The following is a 25106-nucleotide window of genomic DNA, read 5'->3' as shown; positions in this document are numbered from 1 at the left end:
GAGCCGGTCCTTCGTCCTACCTTCCCCAGAGGAGCTGGGACTACGGCTGCAGGTTCCGCCGCCTCGGGAACCTTCCGAGCCCTCGGTCCAGTGCTGTGGTAGTGGCGGGGGCGGCGGCGGGTCTCCCGCGCGGCCGCTATGCTGAGCACCCGGGCTCAGGCGGCGATGACCGCGGCGGACCGGGCCATCCAGCGCTTCCTGCGGACCGGGGCGGCCGTCAGGTGAGCCTTGGGGGCGGGGCGGCCGGAGAGGCCGGGGCCAGGGTCCCCAGCCTGGGCCTGCGGCGGCCTTTCACGGCGCTAGCAGGAGCAAGCATTCCGGAGGCTTCTGCGTCGGGCTCCGTTGGAGCGGGACGGCGGATGAGCCTCCAGGCCCTCCATTTCTTCGGCAACGCCAATTCTGTCAGCCTTCCCCAGTGCTGCTAGCGCCCCAAATTCTCAGTGCCCTGCCCCCCCACCTGCCATATCCTCCTCCAAGCCTGTCCTTGTCCCCAGAACTTCCAGACACCCTCAGGTTTGTCAAAGCCTCGAATTCTACCAGTGGCCCTCAGACCTCTCAGTGCCGTCGTGCAGGCCTTCCAGGACCCCTTAATCCTTTCAGGGTACCCCCAGTCCTTTTGGGCTTCCCAGTCTTGTCGTGCCCTGGGCCGCCAGCGTACCTCAGTCTTGCCAAGCTCCCCAGTCCTGCCGTGGTTCTCACAGCCCTGCAAAGCCACCCAGGTCTGCTAGCCCTTCCCCCATTTTGTCAGTACCCCTATTCCTGTCATCCTCCATCCCGCAGTCAAGCCAGGGATCCTTTATTCAATGTGGGTCTTCAGTCTGATTTGTGAATCTCTGTCTTGCGAGGGTCCCAGAACAGATCAGGACTCCTTAACCTGTAAAGGCTTCCAGTTCTGTTAAGGTCTCCCATTCCTGCTAGGAACCCCAATAGTATGGGCCCCCAGTCGTGTCAGGGTCCCTCTTTCCCTTCTTTTCTTCATCCTCCCATGGGCTCCAGTCTTGAGAGCTGAACACTGCATCCCCATTACTGAACCTAAATGACTGAGACCTGTTGCTCAGCCTAGCTTCTTTCCCCTGGAACTGGAGCAGATTTAAAGAGCTTATTATGGCAGGGCTGGGAGCCCTCAATGGCTGTCCTGTCCAGTGCCCCCATTCTGTAGATGGGAAACGGGCCTTGAGACAGTTTTGCCTGTGGCCTACAGCTGACCTCACAGTAGAGCTGGGGGAAAAGACAGATCTTTTTACTCCTAGACCCCACTGCTGTCCTGTGTTGTCGTTTTGCAGAGAGATGGGGGTTTCCAGAGTCACCAAATTTCACTGGGTTTTTTGTCCATACCTTGCTGAGGACCTGGGCAAGTCCTCTCTCCCATCCCTTCGGACTCTCTGTCCTTCGGTTTCCTTCAGGAGGTTTGTGGTTTTAAGCACACACTTGGCACGAGTTCAGTTCAATGCTGCCTCACTCACTTTGACCAAGTTGGCTGCATTGCTAACATGAAAATTAAGATGATAGGGGCACGTGGGTGACTCATTCGGTTAAGCATCTGGCTTCAGCCCAGGTCATGATCTCAGGGTCCTGGGATCGAGCGCAGCATCGGGCTCTTTGCTCAGCAGGGGAATTTGCTTCTCTCTCTCCCCTGCTCTTGCTCTCTCTAAAGTAAATAAAAATCTTAAAAAAAAGAAAATGAAGATGATAACAGAACCTACCTCTGTGGGATTGTCTTTAGGATGAGATAAGATTGTCACAGTGCCTGGCATAGAGTATGCACCCTTAAATATTAGTGTTTGCTTAGGGAATTTAAAGCAGTTGTATAGTGCTTTAGAATTTCAGTAATGGTTCTTTTAACTTTTCCAGGCACTTTTGTTAATACACCTGTTGTGTGGAAGTCAGCACAATACAGCACTAAGAAATTCAAGAATAACTTTCCCGAATGCAATTGAGATGGTTAATACTTAATAATTGTAGTAGCTAATGTTTGTTAAGCCCTTACCTTTGCCTCGTATGACCTAGCGCTTGTTTGATTGTCAGAACTCCATGAAGCAGGTCTCTTGGTTGTCCCCATTGTACAGGTGACAGAGATGAGCCTGAGAAGGGAAAATGATGCTCTAAGGAAGAGCAGAGCCTTAATTGAACCAGATTAAGGCAACTCCCCTTTCTTCTTCTTCTTCTTTTTTTTTTTTAAGATTGTATTTATGTATTTGAGAGAGACAGTGAGAGAGGGAACACAAGCAGGGGGAGTGGAAGAGGGAGAAGCAGGCTCCCCACTGAGCAGGGAGCCTGATGCGGGACTCGATCCCAGGACCCTGGGATCATGACCTGAGCCAAAGGCAGATGCTTAACCATCTGAGCCACCCAGCCTCCCCTCCCTGTTTATTTCTAAAAGATAGATTCATTTCTATATGTTTTCTCCAGTGTGTAATCATCCAGTAAATACTATTAGGAACCTCTTAGGTGCCAAATATGATCTAGAGACTTGGGGTATATAAAACAGACAAAGATCCCTGCCCACAGGGACTTTGCTCTCCAGTGAGGGACAATAACTGTAGTTAATAAGTGAAGGTGATAAAAAGAAAATGAAGAACTGGGTTGAAGGGACCAGCAGTACAGGTTCTCACTGTTGGTTAGAAGTGCAGGGGAGGTATGAGAGAGAGTCATGCAGTGATCCGGGGAGTGGGGAGAGCATTCCAGGCAAAGGCCCTGACCTAGCCAGTGTGGTGCCAGCATGGGAGGCAGAGCTCCCACCTGAGCTCCCCCTCTGAGTGAGATGGGGCTTCTGTGACCTGCCTTAAGCTTTAAATCCTAGTGTCTGAACATGCTGAGTTTCAAGACATAACCCTGTACTGTATGAGAATGTTCAGCTTGAACCTTAGGGGTTTGGTGGGCCAGTCGGTTATTTTGATGAAATGTTATTTCTTTGTACCTATATCTGTATTTACACGTGCTGCGTTTGGGATGAGGGAAGACAGTAAACTTATTTTCCTTTCTAGATATAAAGTCATGAAGAACTGGGGTGTTATAGGTGGAATTGCTGCTGCCCTTGCTGCGGGCATCTATGTGATTTGGGGTCCTATTACAGAAAGAAAGAAGCGTAGAAAAGGTAAGAATGAGGTTATCGCATCATAGTCTGTAGACTTGACCCAAGCCCTTACAGTCCCAAAACAGTACAAAAAGAGGAGGGCATTTTTTGTTCTCTTGTATCTCTAGTTTTGGGACATTGCTTCCTTTTAAGCAGAAATTATTTTTAATGACTCATTATTTTAGACCCTATTGTGCAAAGATTTCTGTTCCTCCCCCTCTAAAATCTTGAGTTTGAGACGTGCTCTGTAATGAAAAAGTTCACGTGGCTTAATTGTCTAACTGTTGTTCCTCTGGTGCATGTGTTGTTCAGTAGTACAGCTGACCGATTGTGTGACACGTTTGTGGTTTCGCTGACTAGCTGCTAGTCAGCTAGTAAGGGTTCCCAGCTACCGTCTTTAATACAAAATTCTATTTCATTATTTTAAAATGTGCCCCCTTTGTAAATGCTACTCTCCTTATGTTGCTTAAAGTTCAGCTACAACAAGCAAACAAAAAAGGGATCGGTATAGCAAAATATTGATCATTGTTAAATCGGGGGGGGGGTGGTTATGTATGATTAGAGTTGATTATATATCCTCTCATTTTATGCATGTGTGAGAACCTTCATAATAAAAAGTTTTTTGAAAAAGTTTCAGCAGAAAAGGGAAGTATGTCAAATTTTGTTGATCTCTTCGCAGAAAGACTGATCAGAATTTCTCTGGTGGTATCTTTCGCACTGATTATAAGAACAAAATCATTGTCCTGGGGAGCAACAAAAGAACAATTGTTTTCTTCTGTTCTGATGTTGCTTTCTTATCAAAGGAGAGAAAGAATGAGAGAGAGATGTTACGAAGTGTTTTGTACAAGCCGTGCCAGACACTGTGGTGGCGGTCAGAAGTAACCCATGACAGGGGACCTGTCCTTCTGTCGCTTACAGTCTTCTGAAGGAGGAGCATTAGGACCAGGCCTTGGTACAAACAGAATGCCTGGCCCCCTGATGTCTGTGGATAAGGACTTTCTGAGATTGGGATTTTCGGTGTCAGGTTCCAGTGCAAAAACCCTGGCTCCCAAGTGGGAGAGAAAGAGTTGGTCCAATGTGATGTGCTTTTCTCTTCTTCCCCCAACGTTTTTCAGGGCTGGTGCCTGGCCTTGTCAACTTAGGGAACACCTGCTTCATGAACTCCCTGCTGCAAGGCCTGTCTGCCTGCCCCGCTTTCATCAAGTGGCTGGAAGAGTTTACCACCCAGTACACCCGGGATCAGAAGGAGGCCCCCCCCCCACCAGTATTTATCCTTAACGCTGTTGCACCTCCTCAAAGGTATCTAGCCGGGAACTTCAAGGGGATTGTGTGCCATTTGAAAGCAGCAGCCCTGAGGGCAGGCAGAGGGTTAATAGCTTCTGTGTGAAACACAGATCATCATGGAAAAAAAAAAAAACCAAAAAACACTGTGGGTGCAATAGATACAAACAGCTATTAAAAAAAAAAAATTTAAAGACGTAACCATTTGTTTTTGAAAATGGTCAGTGTATTAACAGCTTTTTAGGGAAGAGAATAAATCCACTGCCACTTAAGCATTTTGGTTGTAAGAAGTACTCTGGCTTATTAAGTTTAGAAAAAAGAAGTGTCTTAGCCTAAGTGATAAGGTAGTTCACAGAAGAAATAGTACAGACTGTATTTAGGTAGATGGGAAGAGTATCTAACAGGCACTCAGATATGCAACTTGGCGGTCATCAAAGACAGGGAAATAACCTTAACAGTGAAGTTATCATTGCGCTGCCTGTCAGCAAAGACTGAAAACTCCACGGTCCTGCCCAGCTGTTGGACAGCATGTTCACACGTGCTGGTGGCAGGGTGACACAGGGCCACCTTTACGGAGAGCAGCTTGGAACGACACGGTGCTAGCTTGCTAAGTGTCCAGTACCATCTGACCTGGGAATTCCATTGACCATGATTGACACTAGCCTGAAATGGAGTTGTAAGAGCCCATGAGCTCCGGAGTGGCTGACCAGGGGCCCTGAGCCAAGGGAGTCACTGTTATACAGGCTTGGCACGGGTTTGAAGAGGTCACCCATCCACCTTCATTTTTTTTTTTTTTTTAAGATTTTATTTATTGTCAGAGAGAGAGCGAGCACAGGCAGACAGAATGGCAGGCAGAGGCAGAGGGAGAAGCAGGCTCCCCGCCGAGCAAGGAGCCCGATGTGGGACTCGATCGCAGGACGCTGGGATCATGACCTGAGCCAAAGGCAGCTGCTTAACCAACTGAGCCACCCAGGCGTCTCCACCTTCATTTTTAAACCAGCTTTTTGCCTGTATAACTAATTTTTCCTCGCATAACATCTCTTCACATCCCGAGGACATTCCACAGAACACAATTTGGGAAATGCTGGGATGTGTGCAAAGATTTCCCAACACCTGGTTACAAAGGAAAGCAGGGAGGAGAGCATGGGGGTGTCCAACAGGAGAATGATTAAGTAGCCACGGAAATATTATGCAGCCATTATGAATCATCTTTGCCAAGTGTTTTTTGTTGTTGATGTTTTTAATGTGGGAGAGGCATAGGCTATAATGTTAAGTTTAAAAGAGCGGTGTTTGAAATATGTTGTATTTGACTTCAGCAAAGCAAAGATTTCCACAGATAGAGGCTGGACAGGAAAACACCAAAATGTTCACCTTGGCAATTTTGGTCTTGTGCAGCTGACAGTTTGGAAACCTTAAAACAAAACAACTGTATTCCTTTTTCTTTTTTTTAAATTATTATTATTCTGTTTTAAAATTTTCTTTTAATTTTTATTAACATATAATGTATTATTAGCTCCAAGGGTACAGGTCTGTGAACCATCAGGCTTACACACTTTACAGCACTCACCAGAGTACATACCCTCCCCAATGTCTATAACTCAACCACCCTCTCCTTTCCCCCCTTCCCCCAGCAACCCTCCATTTGTTTTGTGAGATTAAGAGTCTCTTACAACAACTGTATTTCTAAAGCTCTCAACAGTAAGCATATATCCCTCTCACAGTCAGGAAAAAAACTGGATTTAGAAAACAGTTCACTGTCGCTTTGCGGAGATGTGTTCCCAGGTGATCTCAACTTGACACAGAAAGCGAGTTCTGCTCTTCTGTATCACAGGCAATTTGAAAGGAATTTCTTCTGCTCCCCTGTTGTAAGCAAGTACCATCCCAGAGCGGAAAGCTGAAATGTGGGCGGTACAACACAGGTTGAGTACCTGTCCCAGCATGACCACTGGTCTCCCCTCTTCACATGCATGACCCAGGGCTGGGAACCGGAGCCGTGCTACACCTAGAGTCTAGGCTCCCTTCCCTGTCTCTGCTTTTCAGGGTCGTTTATTTTGGGTTTTAGAGATAATTTTTATTTTCACAAGTAACGCTTGAATACACTCTGCTGGTAAAAATTTAAAGCATCACGCATAAAGTGACAGTTCTCCTTTATCACTGCCCTGCTCCCGTTCCCCTCATTTCTTTCCAAAGAGAAATACAAATGTATCCTTCCAGACCATTTTCTGTGCACTTAAATATGTTTCTAAGCACCTGTAGAAATTATATATTGTTTTGTTTATGTTTTTTCATAACCAAATAGCATAATATCATCTATGGTGGAAGAGTGTCCGTTTTAGCACACATAGCCCTAAATTCGTCTTTTTCTCTTTGTGAGTTTATCGGGCTTATATCTTCTGTGGGTTGCCTGCTCATTCCTACTGCACACTTTTTAAAAATTACGGTAAGATATCCATAGCATGAAGCATGTACCATCTTAACCATTTTTAAGTGCACGTTTGGGTAGCATTTTGAGTACCTTCACATTGTTGGGTAACCGAACCCACTCTTCTCTTCACCAGAACTTTTCCATCATCCTGTCCTGAAACTCTATTAAGCAATGACTTCCCATTCTCCTCGATCCCCAGATCCGGGAAACCACAGTCGTACTTTCTGTCTCTGAGTTTGATTCTGTATCTCCCAGAGGTGGAATCCTATAGTGTTTGTCCTCGTGCTTCTGGCTTATTTCACTCAGCGTCATGTCCTTGAGGTTCATCCACACTGTAGTGTGGGGCAGAATTCCATTCCTGTTTAAGGCTTCAGAGGAATAATACCCCATTGTGTGTACATGTGGCATTTTGTTTGTCCATTCATAAGTCAAGGGACATTGGGTGGTTCCCCCCACTGGCTACTGTGAATAATGCTGCTGTGAGCATGGGTGTACAGATCTCTACTCATGTCCCTGCTCCTAATTCTTTTGGGGTCTATACTTAGAATCGGAATTACTGGATCAGGTGGAAATTCTGTTTAATTCTTATGAGGACTTGTCATGCTGTTTTCCAGGGCAGATGCACCATTTTGCCTTCCCCTGACAGTGCATGCAGCGCTCTAACTCTCCACATCCTCGCCAACACTTGTTATTGTCTGTCTTTTTGACAGTAGCAGTCTTGGGTGTGAGGCAATCATCTCATTGTGGTTTTGATCTGCATTTCCCTACTGAGAAGTATTGTTGAACAGGAGTTTTCCTGTGTTTCTGGCCATTTGTATAGTTGTATTTTTTGTGTTTGTTTTCGTTTTATAAATGTCTACTCCAGTCCCTTCTCCATTTTTGAATTGGGTTGTCTGTTTTTTTATTGTTATGTCTCAGGCACTCTTAATATGTTCTGGATGTCAGTCCCTTATCAGACGTGCGATTTGCAAATCTCGTTCACTTTCACAGTTGCACAGTATCCATAATGGCAAGATACTATTATTTAGCTATTTGTTTGCCTCCGGGGCCTTGTTGTCATAAATGGGCTACAGTGAATGTTCTTATTTGCGCTCATAGTGCACACAAGCCTTTGTTTCCCTAGCATAGATCCTGAGAGAGATTACTAGGATATGGATTGTAGGATATGAAAAGTCGTAGATATTGCCAAATGGCCCCACAGCATTTTAGGCAAAATTGGGCTAAAGGGGACAGTAAAATTTTCCTTTGGAGGAAAAAAGCCAACTGACAGGCTGCCTGAGGAGTGTAGGAGGAGAAAGGGAAGTATAGTTGCCTTCTGAAAGGCTCCCTTTGTTCTGGAGGGTAAAGATCTGACACCAGGCTAGATCTGCCCTGGTAAAACAGGCCTCAGGACTTAGCAATGGCTACTGGGGTGCTGCTTCGCACCACGTTACCACCCAGAGGCACCACCACGTTCAGATCCAGATGGAGGTTGCTCAGAACCTCCCGAGTCAGAGCCTGAAGTAGTTAAAGGAATGTCTCAAGTTCACTAACTGCAGATCAAAGAGAAGAAATAGGCTAGCTTCGTTTTCCCGGAGTTAATTGCATTTGGGAAGCTGCCCTGAGGTGGCAGGCCCCAGTATTTTTTTTTTTTTTTAAGATTTTATTTATTTATTTGACAGAGATCACAAGCAGGCAAAGAGAGAGGAGAAAGCAGGCTCCCCACGGAGCAGAGAGCCCGATGTGGGGCTCGATCCCAGGACCATGAGATCACGACCCGAGCCGAAGGCAGAGGCCTTAACCCACTGAGCCACCCAGGCGCCCCTGGCCCCAGTATTTTTATCTGCCATACTCTAGCAGTCGTGGTCCAGTGAAATACACTGTGGTAGGGGGCCAGCAAGATCAGGAAATCAGCAAACTATGGTGTGCGGACCATGTCTGCCCCACTGCGTGCTTTCGTCAATAAAGTTTTATTGAAACATTTGTGCCCATTTACTTGCTCTTTATGGCTGCCAGGGTGCTATGATAGCAGAGTTGAGTAGCTGCTGCAAAGCCCGCAAAGCCAAAAATGTCTCTTGTCTGACCCTTGACAACGTTTGCCAACCCTTGATCTAACTGTAACTATAATGTAAACTCATAAGCCCATCACACTTGTGTTTTTGTTCATTAGACTTGATTCTACTTAGGACTGAAAAGTAAACTCAGGGGCACCTGATTGGCTCAGTCGGTTGAGTGTCTGGTTCTTGATCTCAGCTCAGGTCTTGATCTCACGGTCATGAGTTCAAGCCCCATGTTGGGCTCTACACTGGCCATGGAGCCTACATGAAAGAAAGAAAAGTAAACCCCACAGCAGTCCCCTTCAGGCTGCCACATACGACTTGGTGCTTTACCGTGATAATCAGAAACTCCAGGGCGGACGGACACAAGCGAAGGCCCTGTGGCCTCAGAGAGGGTCCGATAGAGGCGAGTCAAGCACTGAGTGTGGCTTGGACTAGATGAAATGTTTAAGGGCCCTTCTGCCCTCAGAGTTGTGAGTTAAAACCATTTCATTCAGTAGAAATCTTGTAACAATTTATATCGAGGCAGTAATTCAAAAAGCTGAAGCCGGTTTCTTCATTTAAATGCTACAGGCTCATGAAAAAATCACATTCACTCAGGAAACACACAGTGCCTAACAGCCCTCTAAGCCTTGGGTGAGGCTACAGAGAGGAATAATGAAAGAGCTGTAATTCCAAGGTGAATTTTACGGTGAGATGCTTAATTAGCTTTGATATGTTGTGCGGGGTAGGTTTCCTGGTTTGTTGTTTCACCAGTGAATCTAACAATTGCCTTTCTGGTTTCCAGCTCTGTCCTGCCAAGAAGTCACCGACGATGAGGTCTTAGATGCAAGCTGCTTGTTGGATGTCTTAAGAATGTACAGATGGCAGATCTCTTCCTTTGAAGAACAGGTGAACACCCCATTCAAAGTCCTGCCCACTCACGCGCTGGGGCCTGCACTGGCAATGAGGGCTGAAAACTAGCCTCGATGCTGCGGCATGAGGAATAAATGCCAGTGTTGACCTTGCACTTGCCTGGCCTGAGTGTACATTTCTCTGGCAGTTTAGTATTCTGGGACCAGATCACGAACATTGTTCCTGTTCTTGTGGTCAGACAAAAAAGACAGCTGTTTTTGGTTTTGGTTTTGTTTTCCCAGTGGGTGGAAGATTAGCAGGATAGGGTTTGAACAGTTGCCAAAGTGCGAGCCTCTGTTTGGTCCTTGAGTGACTTTGCACTTGATTACCTGGGTCCTTTGGAGAGCAGCAAGCAGGTGGCTTTACCATAAGAGCTGAGAGATTCAGGTGAGACCCTTTTTTGAACCACATCCTCATTTTAAAAAAAAGAAATCCGTTTTTAGAGGCTAGATTAATTGAAGTGGCCCCCGACCTTGAGCAGGTGTCATGAGCAGCCCCAGGGCCTTACTCCAGCCCCTCGGACCCCTTTTCCCACAACTACAGATTCACTGCCTTTTTTGGTCCTGGCCACCGTCCTCCTCCTCAAGACTGCTAGTCTGGACAGTGAGTCTGGGCGAAGCTGAGACGGTGAAGTTGTAGGAATAGGTCGTCTCCTGTCCTCCCTGGCCACATTCCGGGCCGGCTTCAGCCAGCTCTGTGTTGGGTGCTCCTGCCTCCGCTGTCCAGACAGCAGACCTGAGAAATGGGAAATGGCCGTTAGGCCCCCAAAAGGGTGGGCTGGGAGTGAAAAGCATTTAAAAATGCTGGAAAGTGAGGTGGGAAGGCTTTCCAGCTCCCCTTATTTTAAAAGACTACCTCTATTTCCATCCTAGGCTGAAGCCAAGCAGGTGTTCCTTTTTTTTTTTAAAGATTTTGTTTCTATTGACAGAGAGAGGCACAGCGAGAGAGGAACACGAGCAGGAGGAGAGGGAGAAGCAGGCCTCCCGCTGAGCGGAGAGCCTGATGTGGGGCTCGATCCCAGGACCCTGGGATCATGACCTGAGCCGAAGGCAGATGCTTAACCCACTGAGCCACCCAGGTGCCCCCAGGTGTTCCTTTTTAAACACAGTGTTGATGGGTTCAACTCTCTTACTGTGCGTCTGGATGAATCCCTTGTCTATTGAAATGTTTTTCCACTTAGAAAATGCTTACTAAATCCTCCTCTGGTAGCTGACATGATTTAGCCTCGTTTTCCTCTCCCTAAACTGAGTGAGTGACTGCGATTTAGTCCCAAGGACCTCAGGTCCCTTGTCTAAGTCCCGCTCCTCTGTCAAGGACCCACCGATGTCCCCGTTCCTCTTGGGAAGTGTTTCCAGCAGCTTCAGCCTGCAGTCATCACCGAGCTACTCAGTGCTGTGGTGTGCTTGGGAAAGAGGCAGGCGTGGCTGGCCATCGGCCTCCTCCCACCTGGCCTGGGGCCTGTGCGCATCTTCATCATTACTGATCTTGTCAGTCAGCGGCAGACTCGCACTCCCACCCACTTTTCGGAGCTAGAGCTGTGGGGGACATACCGGGCCAGGTGCTGGACTCGTGTGACTTCTCTGCGTTCATCCCCATGGCATGCCTGTAAGGACTCACTGTTACTGTCCCCATCTTGCAGAGGAGAACACTGAGGTTCAGAGAATCCTAGAGTTACACAGCTGTTAAAGTGGCAGAGGCAGGATTCGGGCCACTCTGGTGTAGAAGTGCACAGCGAAGTAACCCTCTGCTTCAAGACATTCCTTGTCTCAAGGCCAAGTAGTTCCGTGGCTGAGAGGGATAGAATAGGGTTTGGGTCTGACTCCAGCCTATCTTGGGATTCTTCTTGGTGAACCCCTGCTCCTGCTTCAGATGCCTTGTCCGCGAGCCTCCCTGGAAGAGCCAGTCCACCTTCAGGCTTAGCGCCGCTGCTAGATCACTAGCCACGCTGCCCCATCTACCCCTGGGTTGTGAGTCCCTCCAGGGCCTTGCCTCAGTTATCTTTGAACCTCCCATCACTCTCTTGCTAACTGCTGTTCCTAGCCTGGGAGGGGATTCATGGATAAATGCCGCAAATGTTTGTGGAATGCCTGCCTCAGGTGGGGCCTGTTGAGGGCCTGGGGTCGTGGTGGCAAATGGGACTTGCCGGGCTCCTGCTCACAGGGAGTTCATATTCTAGCAGAGGACTGTGGATGGTAAAGAGGTCATTTCAAGATCCACTAACAAGAAGAAAAGTGTGCTGATGTGCCAGTGCGAGCTGGGGGGCCTAGAGCTGGGGGTGGGGGGGGTGGAGAAAAGCAGTGCAGAGACTCCCTTAGGTAGGGAAGGCTCTTCTGGAGACGTGAGGTTTTTGCTGAGACCTGAAGTCTGAAAATGAGGGAGGCCTGTGAGGAGCTGGGCACAGAGTGTTTCAGACAGGACCTCGAAGGGTGAGAGGATACCACGTTTGGGGAAGGGCAAGGGGGCCAGCATGGCTGTGGCCATGGGCAGGAGGGCAGTCGAGGGGAGGGGCTCAGACAGCGGCAAGGGGCAGATTGTGCGGGCCCCCGGGTGCCCTGGGCCGGAGTTGGGCTTCTGTTCTGTGTGTGGTGGGAAGCCACTGGCGGCCTGGAACAGGGACTGCTAATGCCCTGGTCTGTGTTTTAACAGGATGTGCTGTACCAGGGAGACCATAGTGGGGCAGAAGGAGCAGACAGGAAAGTAGGGAGGCTGTTGCAGGCATCTGGGCTGCTGATGGCCTGGCTCAGACTGGCGTTGAGGCAGGGGAGACAGAGTCCTCTGAAATTTGGGGTGTGTGTTGGAGGTAGAGGACCCCCCCCCTCCAGCTGCAGTGGCAGAAGGTGGAAGTGGGGGGCTTGTGTCAGGGACGGTCCTTGCGGGATGGTCTCCTTCAGGACTGCCTTCTCAGCAGAAATTTGAAGGATGAGAAGGAGGCAACTGTGTGAAGATGGGACGGGAAGAGCAGGCCCCGAGATGGGAACGTGTGTGCTGGCTCACCGTTGAAAGCCGAAGAATAAAAGCATCTACCTCTTAAAAGATCACCCTGGTGACCACAGGGGGAGCACAGCTCTCAGTGCCTCCAGAATTCCGGGGAGGAGAGACCCACCCATCCCTGAAGAGCCAGGGATGGTTTTGGCTTTTGGGGAGAGCAGCCCCCTGCCATATGATGAACAATTCCATGTCCAGGTGTGTGCCCCAAAGAACCGGAAGCCGGGACTCCAGCGGATACTCGTGCACCCATATGCATAGCTGTACTATCCATGACCGCCGAAGGTCGAAGCAGCCCCGTGTCCATCAGCGCAGGAAGGGATGCACAAGATGTGGGGTGTGTGTGTGTGTGTGTGTGTACGTGCATGCGCACGCACGCGCGCGTGCAATAGAATATATATGCCTGTATGTGCTTAGGTATTTATATACACACACAAAGGAATATTACTCAACTTCACAAAGGAAGGAGATGCTGACACGGTCTACACCGTGGGTGAGCCTCACAGACTTCGAGCTCAGTGGAGCCAGTCAGTCATGGAAGGACAAACACTATGATTCCTTGTGCAGGTTCCCACAAGGAGCCAAACTGCTGGACACAGAGGTGGCCGCCAGGGAGGGGGTGGGGTCAGAATTATATGGGGACAGAGTTTCGGTTGGGAAAGCTAGATGAGTTATGCTGATGGTCACACAACAGTGTGAGTGTGCTTCACCCCACAGGGCTGTGTGCCTACAAACAGGCTCAGAGGGCAGCTTGGATGCCACATGCGTGCTTTACCACAGTAAAGCAGCCCAGGGGAGTGGAGGTCAGGGTCATGTTGACAAAGCTGAAACAGGCTCAGAAATAGCTGGTGTGAAGGCAGCCCCCTCAACCCCAGCTTGCTCTCCTCTCTCCCCTTGGGCCCCTTAGTTGAGGGCCTTTGGGGTGAAAATGTCTGGGATATAAAGTTCCATTCAATAGGCTGAAGCTTGAGAAGGTGGAAAGCAATTCTGCCCTCTTAGCTGCAGGATTCTGCCTGGCGGTGCACCCAGGGCCTGCCGGGCATCTCTGAAGCTGCTTTGCCCTTTGACAGGATGCCCACGAGTTATTCCATGTCATTACCTCGTCCCTGGAAGACGAGCGGGACCGACAGCCCCGGGTCACCCATTTATTTGATGTGCATTCCCTGGAGGTAAGCCCGTAGTAGTTCCAAGAGGTGTGTGTGGTTTGTGCCTTTTTCACGGGGATGGATAGGGAACGTGAGTATAGTCCTTATACGACTCTAAACTCAGAACTAAGTCTCAGTAAAAATCAGGAGTGGGCGTGGGGCTGGGGGATTGTCTTCAGCTGCAACCTTTGCAGTTGGTGACTTTGGTTAGGGGTGTCAGGGCTCTTTAAAAGGATTTCATTACTGCAATTTGTCTTGGTTTGGAGAAGAAAAGGTATTTTTCCCTCTATTTAATGCAGGGGACAAGGAGCCACAGGAATGCTAAATGAATCCTCATTTCCCTGGAACATGATAAATATTAGGGAGTTGATAAAAGTTAACTAATAAAGGAGTGGGGAGGAATGTTCCAGAGACAGGAAATGTGTTTTCCATTTAATGAAAGATTGGGTACGGTTACTAGCCAGAGAGACTCATTAGGGCTTCTATTAGGATCTCTGGTTAAAAACTGGGTTTAAGTGGTGCAACCAGCAGGGAAACTCGTAAGCTTTAGGAGCAGGGTGAGGCGGGGTAAAAGGGATCGCAGCTGGATTTTCAGTCTGGTTTTTTTCTTTTTTCCCCTATAGCAGCAGCCAGAAATAACTCCTAAACAAATAACCTGCCGCACAAGAGGTAATCATTCCCCTTGAACTAGAACATGTAAGATGGGTACTTTTGAGATGTGACAGTGATTTGCTTGTTTAAAACAACTTTTTTCTGGGGACATCCAGTCCAGCTGGAGCTGTGTGTACTTGCAGAGGAGCTTGGGTTTTACAGACAGCTCTACCTTGTTCCCTTGGGCCATCTTGAATTGTTCCCTCACACCTTGCTCTGTTTCCCGCCTGGGAAAAAAAAGCAACGGACTTATTTCTACTTCCAACAAGGGTTTCCTTTCTACCTTCTTGAACTGATCTCATGAAGAGCTCCTTAAGCTGAAACTGCCATGTCTTCAGCAGGTGATCACAGTCCTCGTTAGGAGGAGATTGTTTTTTTCTTAAGACCTAAACTTAAGGGGGAAAAAAGAAAAAGACATGTGACTTCCGTTATGCATCACTAGTAATAACAGTGACTATCTTTTCAGGCCCAAACTGTGTGATGCACCCTGTAGCATCTCATTTAAGCCTCACAACAGTGGTGTGAAGTTGATCGTGGGGATAATGGGCTAATAATTGTCCCTATTTCCAGTGAACCAAGGTTCACAGAGATGGAGTGACTTCCTGGGTCATAAAACTAATGAGAAGCTAAGCAAGGACAGAGCCCAGGGCTGCCTGACTATAGGGCGTGTGTTTCTGACTAGCCTACCATACTGTTGATTACTCCAACTCCCATCTTATAAAAAAAAAAAAAAAAAAATTCCTGTTTTTCAGAACTTGCTTACTCTGATGATTTTCGGAAGTTTATATCACTTTCTGGAATAGTCTCTCGTGGTGTCCTTCCTTGGACATCTAAACATCCTTCCTTGGACATATAAATATCTTAAACATCTAATAAATACATTATACAGTTCCTTTTTTTTATTTAATTTTGTTTCCTTTCAAGTCTTTATTTAAATTCAAGTTAGCTAACATATGGTACAAATTCCTTTTTTAAATGGGCTGTACCCATTATACAGAAACCACATCGAAGGACTTGCATAAATTTTCCTGTGAATGGCATGGGTTGTCTTTTTGATGGAAGTCCATAAGGAAAGCTATTTCAGTTTACTTTTAAGGAACATTTATTTCAAAGAGGGAGTTGCTACCAAATACTAAAAAGGAGGGTGAGCTTTGAGGTTGGTGCTAAGGTGGCACACAGCGAGACATGTTCTGTGTTCCAGGCTCACCTCACCCCACATCCAATCACTGGAAATCTCAGCATCCTTTCCATGGAAGGCTGACGAGCAACATGGTCTGCAAACACTGTGAACACCAGGTAAATACAGTACCAGTGCTTGGCTGTTTTCTGGTGAGGTTCCCTTTCAACTCGAGACTCAGGAAGCATGGAGTGTGGACTGATGTTGGTAGACGGCGTTTGTGGTCGCCTGGCTCTGCTTACCTCATGGCTAGACCGCCTCCCTTTACTCAGTGCCCGCATGTCCTTTGACCCTCTGTGGCATCTTCTGCACTGAGAGCAGCAGACCTGAGTCTTGAGGTTGGGTCTACACTGACAGTAGACAACAGATTCTGTTGTTTGGTGGGGTTTGGGTGTTTTGTTTTGTTTTGTTTTTTGACTTTTTTTTTTTTAAGATTTTATTTATTTATTTGAGAGAGAGAGAGTGAGGGAGAGCATGAGAGGGGGAAGGTCAGAGGGAGAAGCAGACTCCCGGCGGAGCCGGGAGCCTGATGCAGGACTCGATCCTGGGACTCCAGGCTCCTGACCTGAGCCAAAGGCAGCGGCCCAACCAACTGAGCCACTCAGGTACCCTAATTTTGACATGTTAAAATAACTTTTTATTAGGAAAGTTTCCAACATAAATACAAAAATAGAGAATTGTGTAACTATCATCTCAATCAATTTTAGGATATTTTCAGCCTCCCCACCTCCTGGCAAAAGAACCCCCTGTACCCATTAGCAGTTACTCTCCATTTCCCCCACTCTTCTAGCCTTAGGCGACTACTAACCCACTTTCAGTCTCTGTAGTTGCATATTCTGATATTTTGTATGCGTGTAATCATACAATACATGGTTCTTGACTAGCTTCTTTCAGCATCATGATTTTCTTTCATTCTATTAACATGGTGAATTGCAGTGATTGCTTTTTCTAAGGTTAAACTAGCTTTGTGTTTCTGGAATGAACACTTTACTGTGATGTACTTCGTGTCTATGTCTATGAGGACTATCAGTCTTACAGTTTTCTTGTAATGTCTTGTCAGATTTCGTTACGGGGATCATACTACCCTCATAACGTGAGTGGGAAAATGTTCCTTCCCCCATTTCCTGGAAGACTTTGGTTAAGATCGGTATTATTTCTTCCTTAAATCTTCCTTAAATCTGCTAGAATTATCCATTTCTTTTTCTTTTTTTAGTTTTATTTTTGCAGAATTTCGTGTGAGATTTTGCTGTTAGGTACATAGACATTTACTAATGATGAGTTGACTCTCACTGTCTTGATAAAATGTCCCCTTTTCTCTCTGGTAAGTATTTTATCTTTGTCCTGGAGTCTATTTTGTCTGGTTAGTTTCCATCTAAGTAGTGTTTCTTTCTTCCCTTTTTTTTTTAAAATTTTATTTATTTATTTATTTGAGAGAGAGCCGAGGGGTGGGGGTGGGCAGATGGAGAGGCACAGACAGTCTCTCCAGCAGACTCTGCTGAGCGTGGAGCCTGAGGCAGGGCTCGATCTCACAACCCCGAGGTCATGACCTGAGACGAAATCAAGAGTTAGGTGCCCCTAACTAGGGTTTTTATAGGATATCTCTTTCTGTTGTCTTATTTTTGATCCAACTTTGGCCTGCACTACCCTCCACCTAGATCTTCCCCTTCATCTCCCTGCATGGTGAAACGGTAAGTCAGCAGTGACTTTGGCAGGGGTGCCTGCAACGCCTGCCTTGCTTTCTTCCAGCTTGTCACTCGAAAGGCGCTGTTCTCTTGCCTTCTGGCCTCCAGCTTTTTGGACACACACCCAGCATCATTCACATCGTCCTCCTGTACGTGACGTCTCGTTTTTCTCTCTCTGCCAGCTTGTAAGATTTTCTCGCTACTTTTGAGCCTCGGCAGTTTGTCCGCCCTGCGCCTAGGTTCATTTTCTTTGTATTTGTTTGGAATTTGCTGAATCTCATAAATCTGTACCTTTTATGTTTTTCACCAAATTTGCACATTTTGGGGGCCATTATTTTTTCCCAAAATGTTATGTATACCCCATTCTCTCCTCATTGGTCCGCTTGGTATCATTCCACAACTCACTGAGGCTTGGTTCATTTATCTTCAACCTCTTTCCTCCACATCCTTCAAATCGGATAAGTCTGTGGACCTATCTTCAGGTTCATAGCCTCTGCTCTGTCTTCGCTTTGCTTGTCCAGTGAACATTTCTTCCTTCCTTCCTTTCAAGATTTTACTGATTTATGAGAGAGGGAACATGAGAGCAAGCACCAGGAGGGCAGAGAGAGAGGGAGAAGCAAATGCCCCGCTGAGCAGGGAGCCCAATGCGGGGCTGGATCCCAGGACCCTGAGATCATGACCTGAGCCGAAGGTGGAGGCTTAACCCACTGAGCCACCCAGGCGCCCCTCAGGGAACTATTCATTTCAGTTATTTTTCTTAGTTGTATAATATCCATTTGGTTCTTTATAGTTTCCATTTATCTGCTAAGACTCTCCATTTGTCCTCCACCAGGACTAAATAACTCTCTTCATTTGTGTCTTTGAGCTTACTTGTCACAATTCTCTTTTAAGGCCCTCGTGTTAATTTCAGTATCCAGGTCATCCATGGGATCCTTCACCATGGGTCATATTTTCCTTTTCGCACTGTATGTCTAGTAATTTTTTTTGCATATTTAACATTGTAGTAGAGACTTGGATTCTGTTACGTTTCTCTGAAAAATAATGAATTCTGTTCCGATGTGCAGTTGACTGGGCTGAGCTCAAAGCCAAACTGTTTTCCCCACGTTGGGCAGCAAAATCTCGGGGCAGTTTTTTCAGCTTCTTGCTTTAGCTTTTTGGCTAGGCTCCTGGGGTTTCCCTGTGTGGATGTGCACACTTGCGTGTCCGTGCCTTGGAACTTGGCAGGGTTTGTACATTGATTTGGGGCCTCATCCTCTCTGTGGCTGCCCTCTTTCTGGGATTTCCCCCAGCCTCTGTACCAGCCTGGGCTCTGTCTTCTGAGACCTCCATCCTGTGAGAACGCAGCTTTCTGCCACCTGATACTGAACAGTATAAGCTGGGGAGTTCCCTCAAGCAAAAAGTCACACAGTGCAAATCTCACTGTAAAGTTCCTGTTTTCCTAGGACTTGGCAGTAGCTCTCCAATCATCCGAATGCTTGTGTTTTGTTTTGGTCCAGAATTTCTATGCATTATCTCAAGGACAGCTAGTCTAGCTAAGCTACTTTGCCATCACCAAAAGCAGCAATTTTTATCCTGTTTTATCATCTGGGTTTTTTTGCAATTAATAACATAATAAGTGTGTCTTTCTGTACACTCACACACTCCTACTGTGCTATTTGGAACAGAGCGTGCTCTTCTGTGGATATGATGTAATTCATTTAATTGTTCCCTAGAAATTTCAACTATTCACATTTTGCTGCTATAAATAATGCTGGGATGAACATCCTTACAGTTTTGTCCATGGTTATTTCCTGAGGATAAAATCCCTACATTACTCATCAGGGATGTTCTCTTACCGTGATCTTATAAACTGGCCTTCGGTGTTACTGTACCGCTTACATTGACAGGGTTGTTTGTAACAGAATTTGCTTCTAGGTAAGTACACCGTGTTTCATTATGTCAGCGTTGGGCATCAAAATACTAAACTGTTTCATAGGCATGTGTCTTCCCATCTCTAAAGCTCTGGTTTGAACGTGCTTCCTTTCTGGATCTTCTGCAATGTTTGTTTCAGAGTCCTGTTCGATTTGATACCTTCGACAGCCTTTCACTGAGTATCCCAGCTGCCACGTGGGTATGTACTGAGCGATGGTTTATTTGGGGTCCGTTTTGGAGACACTGAAATCTGAGCGGGCTCTGAGGCACTTTGTGTAGCCGATGTCCTATGCGCTACTCAGGCACATGGTTGGCTGAACCTGTCTTGGTTGTCGTGTGTGGTACCATGGCCCAACCTGGGGGGGGGAGAGAGTGAATGGTTTTCCTCCAGTTCCAGGAATTTCGGCTTTTTCTCAACACACACACACAAACGTATTAATCTCAAATTCAAAGATCTCTAAAACGCTGTGGGAGTCTATAAGTTTCTGCAGTGTTATATACGTCCTCATAGCCTTGAATCCACCCATAACAGCAAGCGTAGGAAGCTTCGAGAGCTCCACATATGCTCAGGGAACGTCCAGTTGCATCTGTCGAGCTTTATTGCCCATATAAGCAAAAATAAAGCTCTGGGATCACATTGCCTTCTGTTAATAGTTACCTTGTAATTGAACGGTAATCGTGAATTTTGCTCTCTGGTGCTTAAAAGGGGCATCCACTGACCCTGGACCACTGCCTTCACCACTTTATCTCCTCCGAATCGGTGCGGGACGTCGTATGTGACAACTGTACGCAGGTATGCCTCTAACGCCCGGTGTCACCCCCGAGCTGGCCCGTGTGTCCTGATGCAGTACCTCTCATGCCGCCGCTCTCCACTGGCCTGAGCTCTTCCAGCTAGAGCCGGGGGGGGGGCTTTGCGGCCTCAGCTACGTAACTTGGCTGGGAAATCGGTAGCCTGTGGACCAGAGCTCTTTCCCAGATGAGTTTACTTCATCTGCAGAATGTTTAAAGAGAAACTGTGAGTGTGATGCTCTGAGATGGGAGCACTCACCTGCCAATTCTCACAGGCTTGACTCCCCTGAGTGTCCGCATGTCATCCTCTGAAGAAGAGGAACCATGGGGACCAGAATTTCTGAAGACGTAGAACAAAATAGATGATGCGCCGCAGCAGAGTTCCTTGTCATGCCGTCCTTTCTCTTGTCCCCACTGTCACTCTTACTTAACAGTAAAACGGTGAGAGCATCTCACAATGAACTGGGCAGCCGAGCTCCTTTCGCAGGTCAAAGTCAGGTGCCAACTAAATACAGACCTAACATCAACCTAGCTGCAGCCCTCCACAGACGTTTCGTTCCAAGGAATTCTGCAGAGCCATCTTTCTCTTATTTCAGATCGAAGCCAAAGGGACGTTGAATGGGGAGAAGGTGGAGCACCAGAGGACCACCTTTGTTAAACAGCTGAAACTAGGCAAGGTGAGCCCAACCCGCACACCTTGTCGGCTCTGCCCTCAGGGACCCCCCCCGGTCCAACACGTGGCCTCCTCTGCTTTCTGTCCCCCTGCAGCTCCCCCAGTGTCTGTGCATCCACCTGCAGCGGCTGAGCTGGTCCAGCCATGGCACGCCCTTGAAGCGGCAAGAACACGTGCAGTTCAATGAGTTCCTGATGATGGACATCTACAAGTATCACCTCCTCGGGCACAAACCTGGGCAGCCGAGCCCCAAGCCCAGCGAGGCCGCGGGGCCCGCCCAGGACCTGCAGGACGGGCCAGTCACCCCCGCCCCAGGTATGTGCCTAAGGAGCCACTGCTCGGAACTTCCGGCACAGGGAAGAGGAATCTGGCGTCGCCACCTTCTGGGGCCTTTATGCCACAAGGGGAGCTAGTCCAGCAGTTGCTTGAATTCCTGAGAACAGCAGGACTGGGGGTACAGGAGGGAAGAGTCCTAAAAAGAGGTTAAACGTACATAGTAAAAAGGTGTACGGTTTTAAAAACGGTATCATAGTTGACAAAATATGGGAAGAAAAGCTTAAGATGGTTTTCTGACCTTTTGACTGAATGATAATTGGCCCCTAGCATTCCATCGAGCCCAACTGGCCAGGTAGGGTCATGTCCTTTATGCAAATGTGGGGAGGAAAAGCTCTGGCTAAAGATCACACCTTCATTACTGAGCTCCTTACTGATCTCCCTCCACTTCCCTCCTCACTGGAGACTAATCACCGAGTCGGACCCCCGGGGAGACTCGGCCCCCAGGGAGCAGGTCGCTCTTAACTGCCCTCAGTCTTGCTGAGGGGAAAATCGAGGCCCCGGGAGCTGAAAGGACTGGTTTAAGGACAAACATCAGTCCACTGGGAGAATGGGCACCAGAAGGCAGCACTGGGCAGTTTTTAAAAGCTATCTTTTCTAGCTCCTTGAGTTCTTTAGAATTACGTAGACGAGGAAAACCCACCAACTCTAAGGGCCCCGAGCCCAGACTCCCCATCTGTACCTGCTTCCAGTCCAGCCAGAGGCCTGGCTTCCCCACACCCCAGATGCTCCTGACTCAGTAGCCCCTTGCTGCGTTTAATTTCTTGCCTCCACATTTGTGCGGCCTGGCAGGACGCCATTCACAGAAAGACTGTTTTTTACCTTTTTTCAGCAGATCTGTAAACGAACATCAGAGTCGCTGCAGTGGGAAGAGGGCTCAGTCTTTGGCTGCTATTTTATTTTATTTTTTAAAATATTTTATTTATTTATTTGACAGAGAGAGATGGCGAGAGAGGGAACACAAGCAGGGTGAGTGGGAGAGGGAGAAGCAGGCTTCCCAACAAGTAGGGAGCCCAGTGCGGGACTCAATCCCAGGTCCCTGGGATCATGACCTGAGCTAAAGACAGACACTTAGGTGCCCCGGCCGCTGTTTTAAATCCAGGCCCGGCTCACCCTGGATCCCCCCTCTCCCAGCCGGGGCTCCGGGTCTGCTCATCACCACAGCATGCTGACTGTGGCTACTGTACGGCCGACGGGGCCTGCTGGGTACTTACAGGCCCTTGCGTGTGACACAGGAAAAGAGAGGTCAATATCTCCTTCACTATTTTATCTACACCCACAACATTTATCAACATGGTTATATGTTGGTATTCTTTAGAAGCTGGAAATTAAAGAATAGAGAATGTTTAGGTAGTGGTTCTAACCAGGGAGTTCTGTTGCCCAGGAGACGTGGGGCAGTGGCCAGTGGCATTTTTGGTTGTCACAACCGAGAGACGGGTGTTACTGGCATCTGGTGGGTAGAGGCCAGGGATGCCGGGAAACATCCTCTGATGAGCAGGATAGCCCCAACAAGCAAGAGTTATTCAGCCAATGTGTCAGCAGTGTCAAGATTGAGAAACGTTGGTTTAGGTTGAAATGCCAGTAAATTAGCTACAGCCTAACTCTGGCGGATCTTTAGCAAACGGACAGGGAGCTTCAAGATTCACAAAGCTGTCAAAGTAAGCAGCAGACCAGAAGCTAGACCCACTTTTCCTACCCTGGATTAAGAATGTCAATGACAAAAAGGTAGGGGTGCCTGGGTGGCTCAGGCCGTTAAGCGTCTGCCTCTGGCTCAGGTCATGATCTCAAGGGTCTTGGGATTGAGTCGGGCTTCTCGCTCAGTGGGGACTACAGTTCTCCCCCTCCCCTTTCCCCTGCTCACTTTGCTCTCGCTCTCAAATAAATAAAATCTAAAAAAACCAACAAACAAAAAAACCACAAAAGGTAGGAAGCAACCTAACACAAAATGAACCGCTTGTTTTCTTCTTTGCAGCATTGTCGGGGAGTTAAACTCAAGGTAGTGGAGGCTGTGTTGTGTTCTCCCACAGCTACTGCTACTGTAATCACCTGGAGCCTTTTTCTCTTGCAGTTCTGAATCAGCCTGGAGGCCCCAAACCACAGATTTTTATGAATGGCGCCTGCTCCCCATCTTTATTGCCCCCCCTGCCAGCCCAGATGCCCTTCCCGCTCCCGGTGGTTCCTGACTACAGGTGAGCTGCTCTGGGGAGGCACAGTCTTCATTTCTCGTAGCTGCTGGTTCTCTCGGTTTCCAGAATTAGCTTTGCACAGAAATGGATGACAACATAGACATTTGTTCTTTCATCTTAAGGTGTAATCTCACTATTACGCATTCCTGTTTATTTTTGTCCCAAATGGAAAGCACTTTAAAAATAAGAATTCTTGAAGTACGTAGAATTTAAATATGTATGTTCTGTGTATACATGTGGGAATACATGTATAAAGTACAAAGGAGGGAATTTCAGATTTCTTGGGATACCCCCTAGACATCAGCAGTCAAACCTTTAAGGCCTTCTGTGTACACCTGCCACATTAATGGACGTCTACTCATGGGACAGGTGTCTTCCTCATGCCAGGAAGCCTGTCTGCATTTTAAGGGTTGTGTAGTGTTCACTTGTACGAAGGTACCCTTGAATCAGTCCCCCGTCACTGAACATCTAGGATTCTTTCACTTTTTGGTTTTGCCCATGACCCTTTTTGTGTGTGTGTCTGTAAACGGCTTGCCTGTGTTCCTCCCATTCAGCTCCTCCACATACCTCTTCCGGCTGATGGCAGTTGTGGTCCACCACGGAGACATGCACTCGGGACACTTTGTGACTTACCGACGGTCCCCACCATCAGCCAAGAACCCTCTTTCAACCAGCAACCAGTGGCTATGGATCTCTGACGACACGGTCCGCAAGGCCAGCTTGCAGGAGGTCCTGTCCTCCAGCGCCTACCTGCTGTTCTACGAGCGCGTTCTTTCCAAGATGCAGCACCAGGGCCGGGAGTACAGGGCAGAAGAATGACTGCCCTGCCTCAGAGCCGATGGCATTGTCCACGCCGGCCAGGAACCAGGCAAGATCTGACTGTGTGTGTGTGCGCAGACGGCCCCTGCCAGAGCCCTCCGCCTTCTGGGTGTTCTCAGAGCAGGCTCCGTAAAGGAGCCGCTGATCCCAGTTCAAGCCAAATCCGGCCCCCTGAACAGCTCTGCGAGTGTGCACTGGGTGGTGTCCTTGCTGTGCTCCGACAGCATTCACTCTGTCTACAACGTCTTTTTACCATCTGATACAGGTAATTAAATGAAACCCGGTTCCGGAAGCCACCTTTTTTATATTCGGCTATGTTAGGTGTTCTCAGAGGGGAGGTAACTTTGCCTAATCCTCCAGTCGGTTTCGGCATAGATCTTTTATTTTTAATAAGCAGGCCCATAAAAGGTTAAATTATTAAAGGCAACAATTTAGAAGAAAAAGTGCCTTTCCCTTTCGATTGCTTTTGTAGCACGTCCATTCTGGAAAATACACCTTGTCTGAGAGTCCTCGGAACAACTTTTGAAAAGCTCTGCTCCTTCTAAGTTTCTCCACGGAGAGCAACAGGACAGCTAAAAGATGCCTGAAGAACACCCGCCTTCTCTTTTTGTGGGTCTTTTCTAATCTTTGGATTCTTTCTATGTCATCAAAGTGCACCTGCCAAATCTGGCCCATCAGCTCTGAGCTGCTTGCTGCTCGCTTCTGCTCTCAGCACGCTGGCCGGGGGACGTGATGATGGTCCGTCATTGGACTGTGAACAGTGGGCACAGAGCAGTGTCTGCGCCAACCACTCTGGACAAAGGCTGTTTTTACACGAAGCCTCCCCGCATGGGCCAGATGGACAGTTACCCTGAATTCTGTTGCCCCTGCAGTGTTCCTGAGGTTTGCAGGTGCCACTGGGGGCCATGTGAGAGGACAGTCCTTGCCTGGGTTCGGGAGCTGGGGTCGGAAGGGCACGGACCACAGGGCTGCAGTCGGGCTTCCTTGTTTAGCAGAGGGAAGGCTTAACGCTCAGCGAGCATCCAAATCCCAGCCCTTTCCACAGA

At 47.9% G+C, this 25106-nt stretch overlaps 1 protein-coding gene across 1 annotated transcript; it reads left to right on the top strand.

Annotated features, from left to right (window-relative positions):
* USP30 (ubiquitin specific peptidase 30) lies at positions 1-25106 on the top strand. The gene is given in 14 exon segments (XM_032847441.1): positions 1-221; positions 2985-3094; positions 4189-4322; positions 4324-4372; positions 9603-9706; positions 13765-13863; positions 14463-14508; positions 15692-15786; positions 19400-19459; positions 19967-20053; positions 20646-20726; positions 20818-21037; positions 23124-23244; positions 23796-25106. Coding segments are annotated over 14 exon segments (1554 nt in total). The 5' UTR covers positions 1-138; the 3' UTR covers positions 24061-25106.

This window comes from Lontra canadensis, unplaced genomic scaffold (assembly GCF_010015895.1).
Source record: "Lontra canadensis isolate GAN:19392208 unplaced genomic scaffold, GSC_riverotter_1.0 scaffold187, whole genome shotgun sequence".
In the NCBI taxonomy this organism is placed as follows: Eukaryota; Metazoa; Chordata; class Mammalia; order Carnivora; family Mustelidae; genus Lontra; species Lontra canadensis.
The sequence above is the reverse complement of the archived record's forward strand: the minus strand, read 5'-3'. Positions and strand labels throughout refer to the sequence as shown.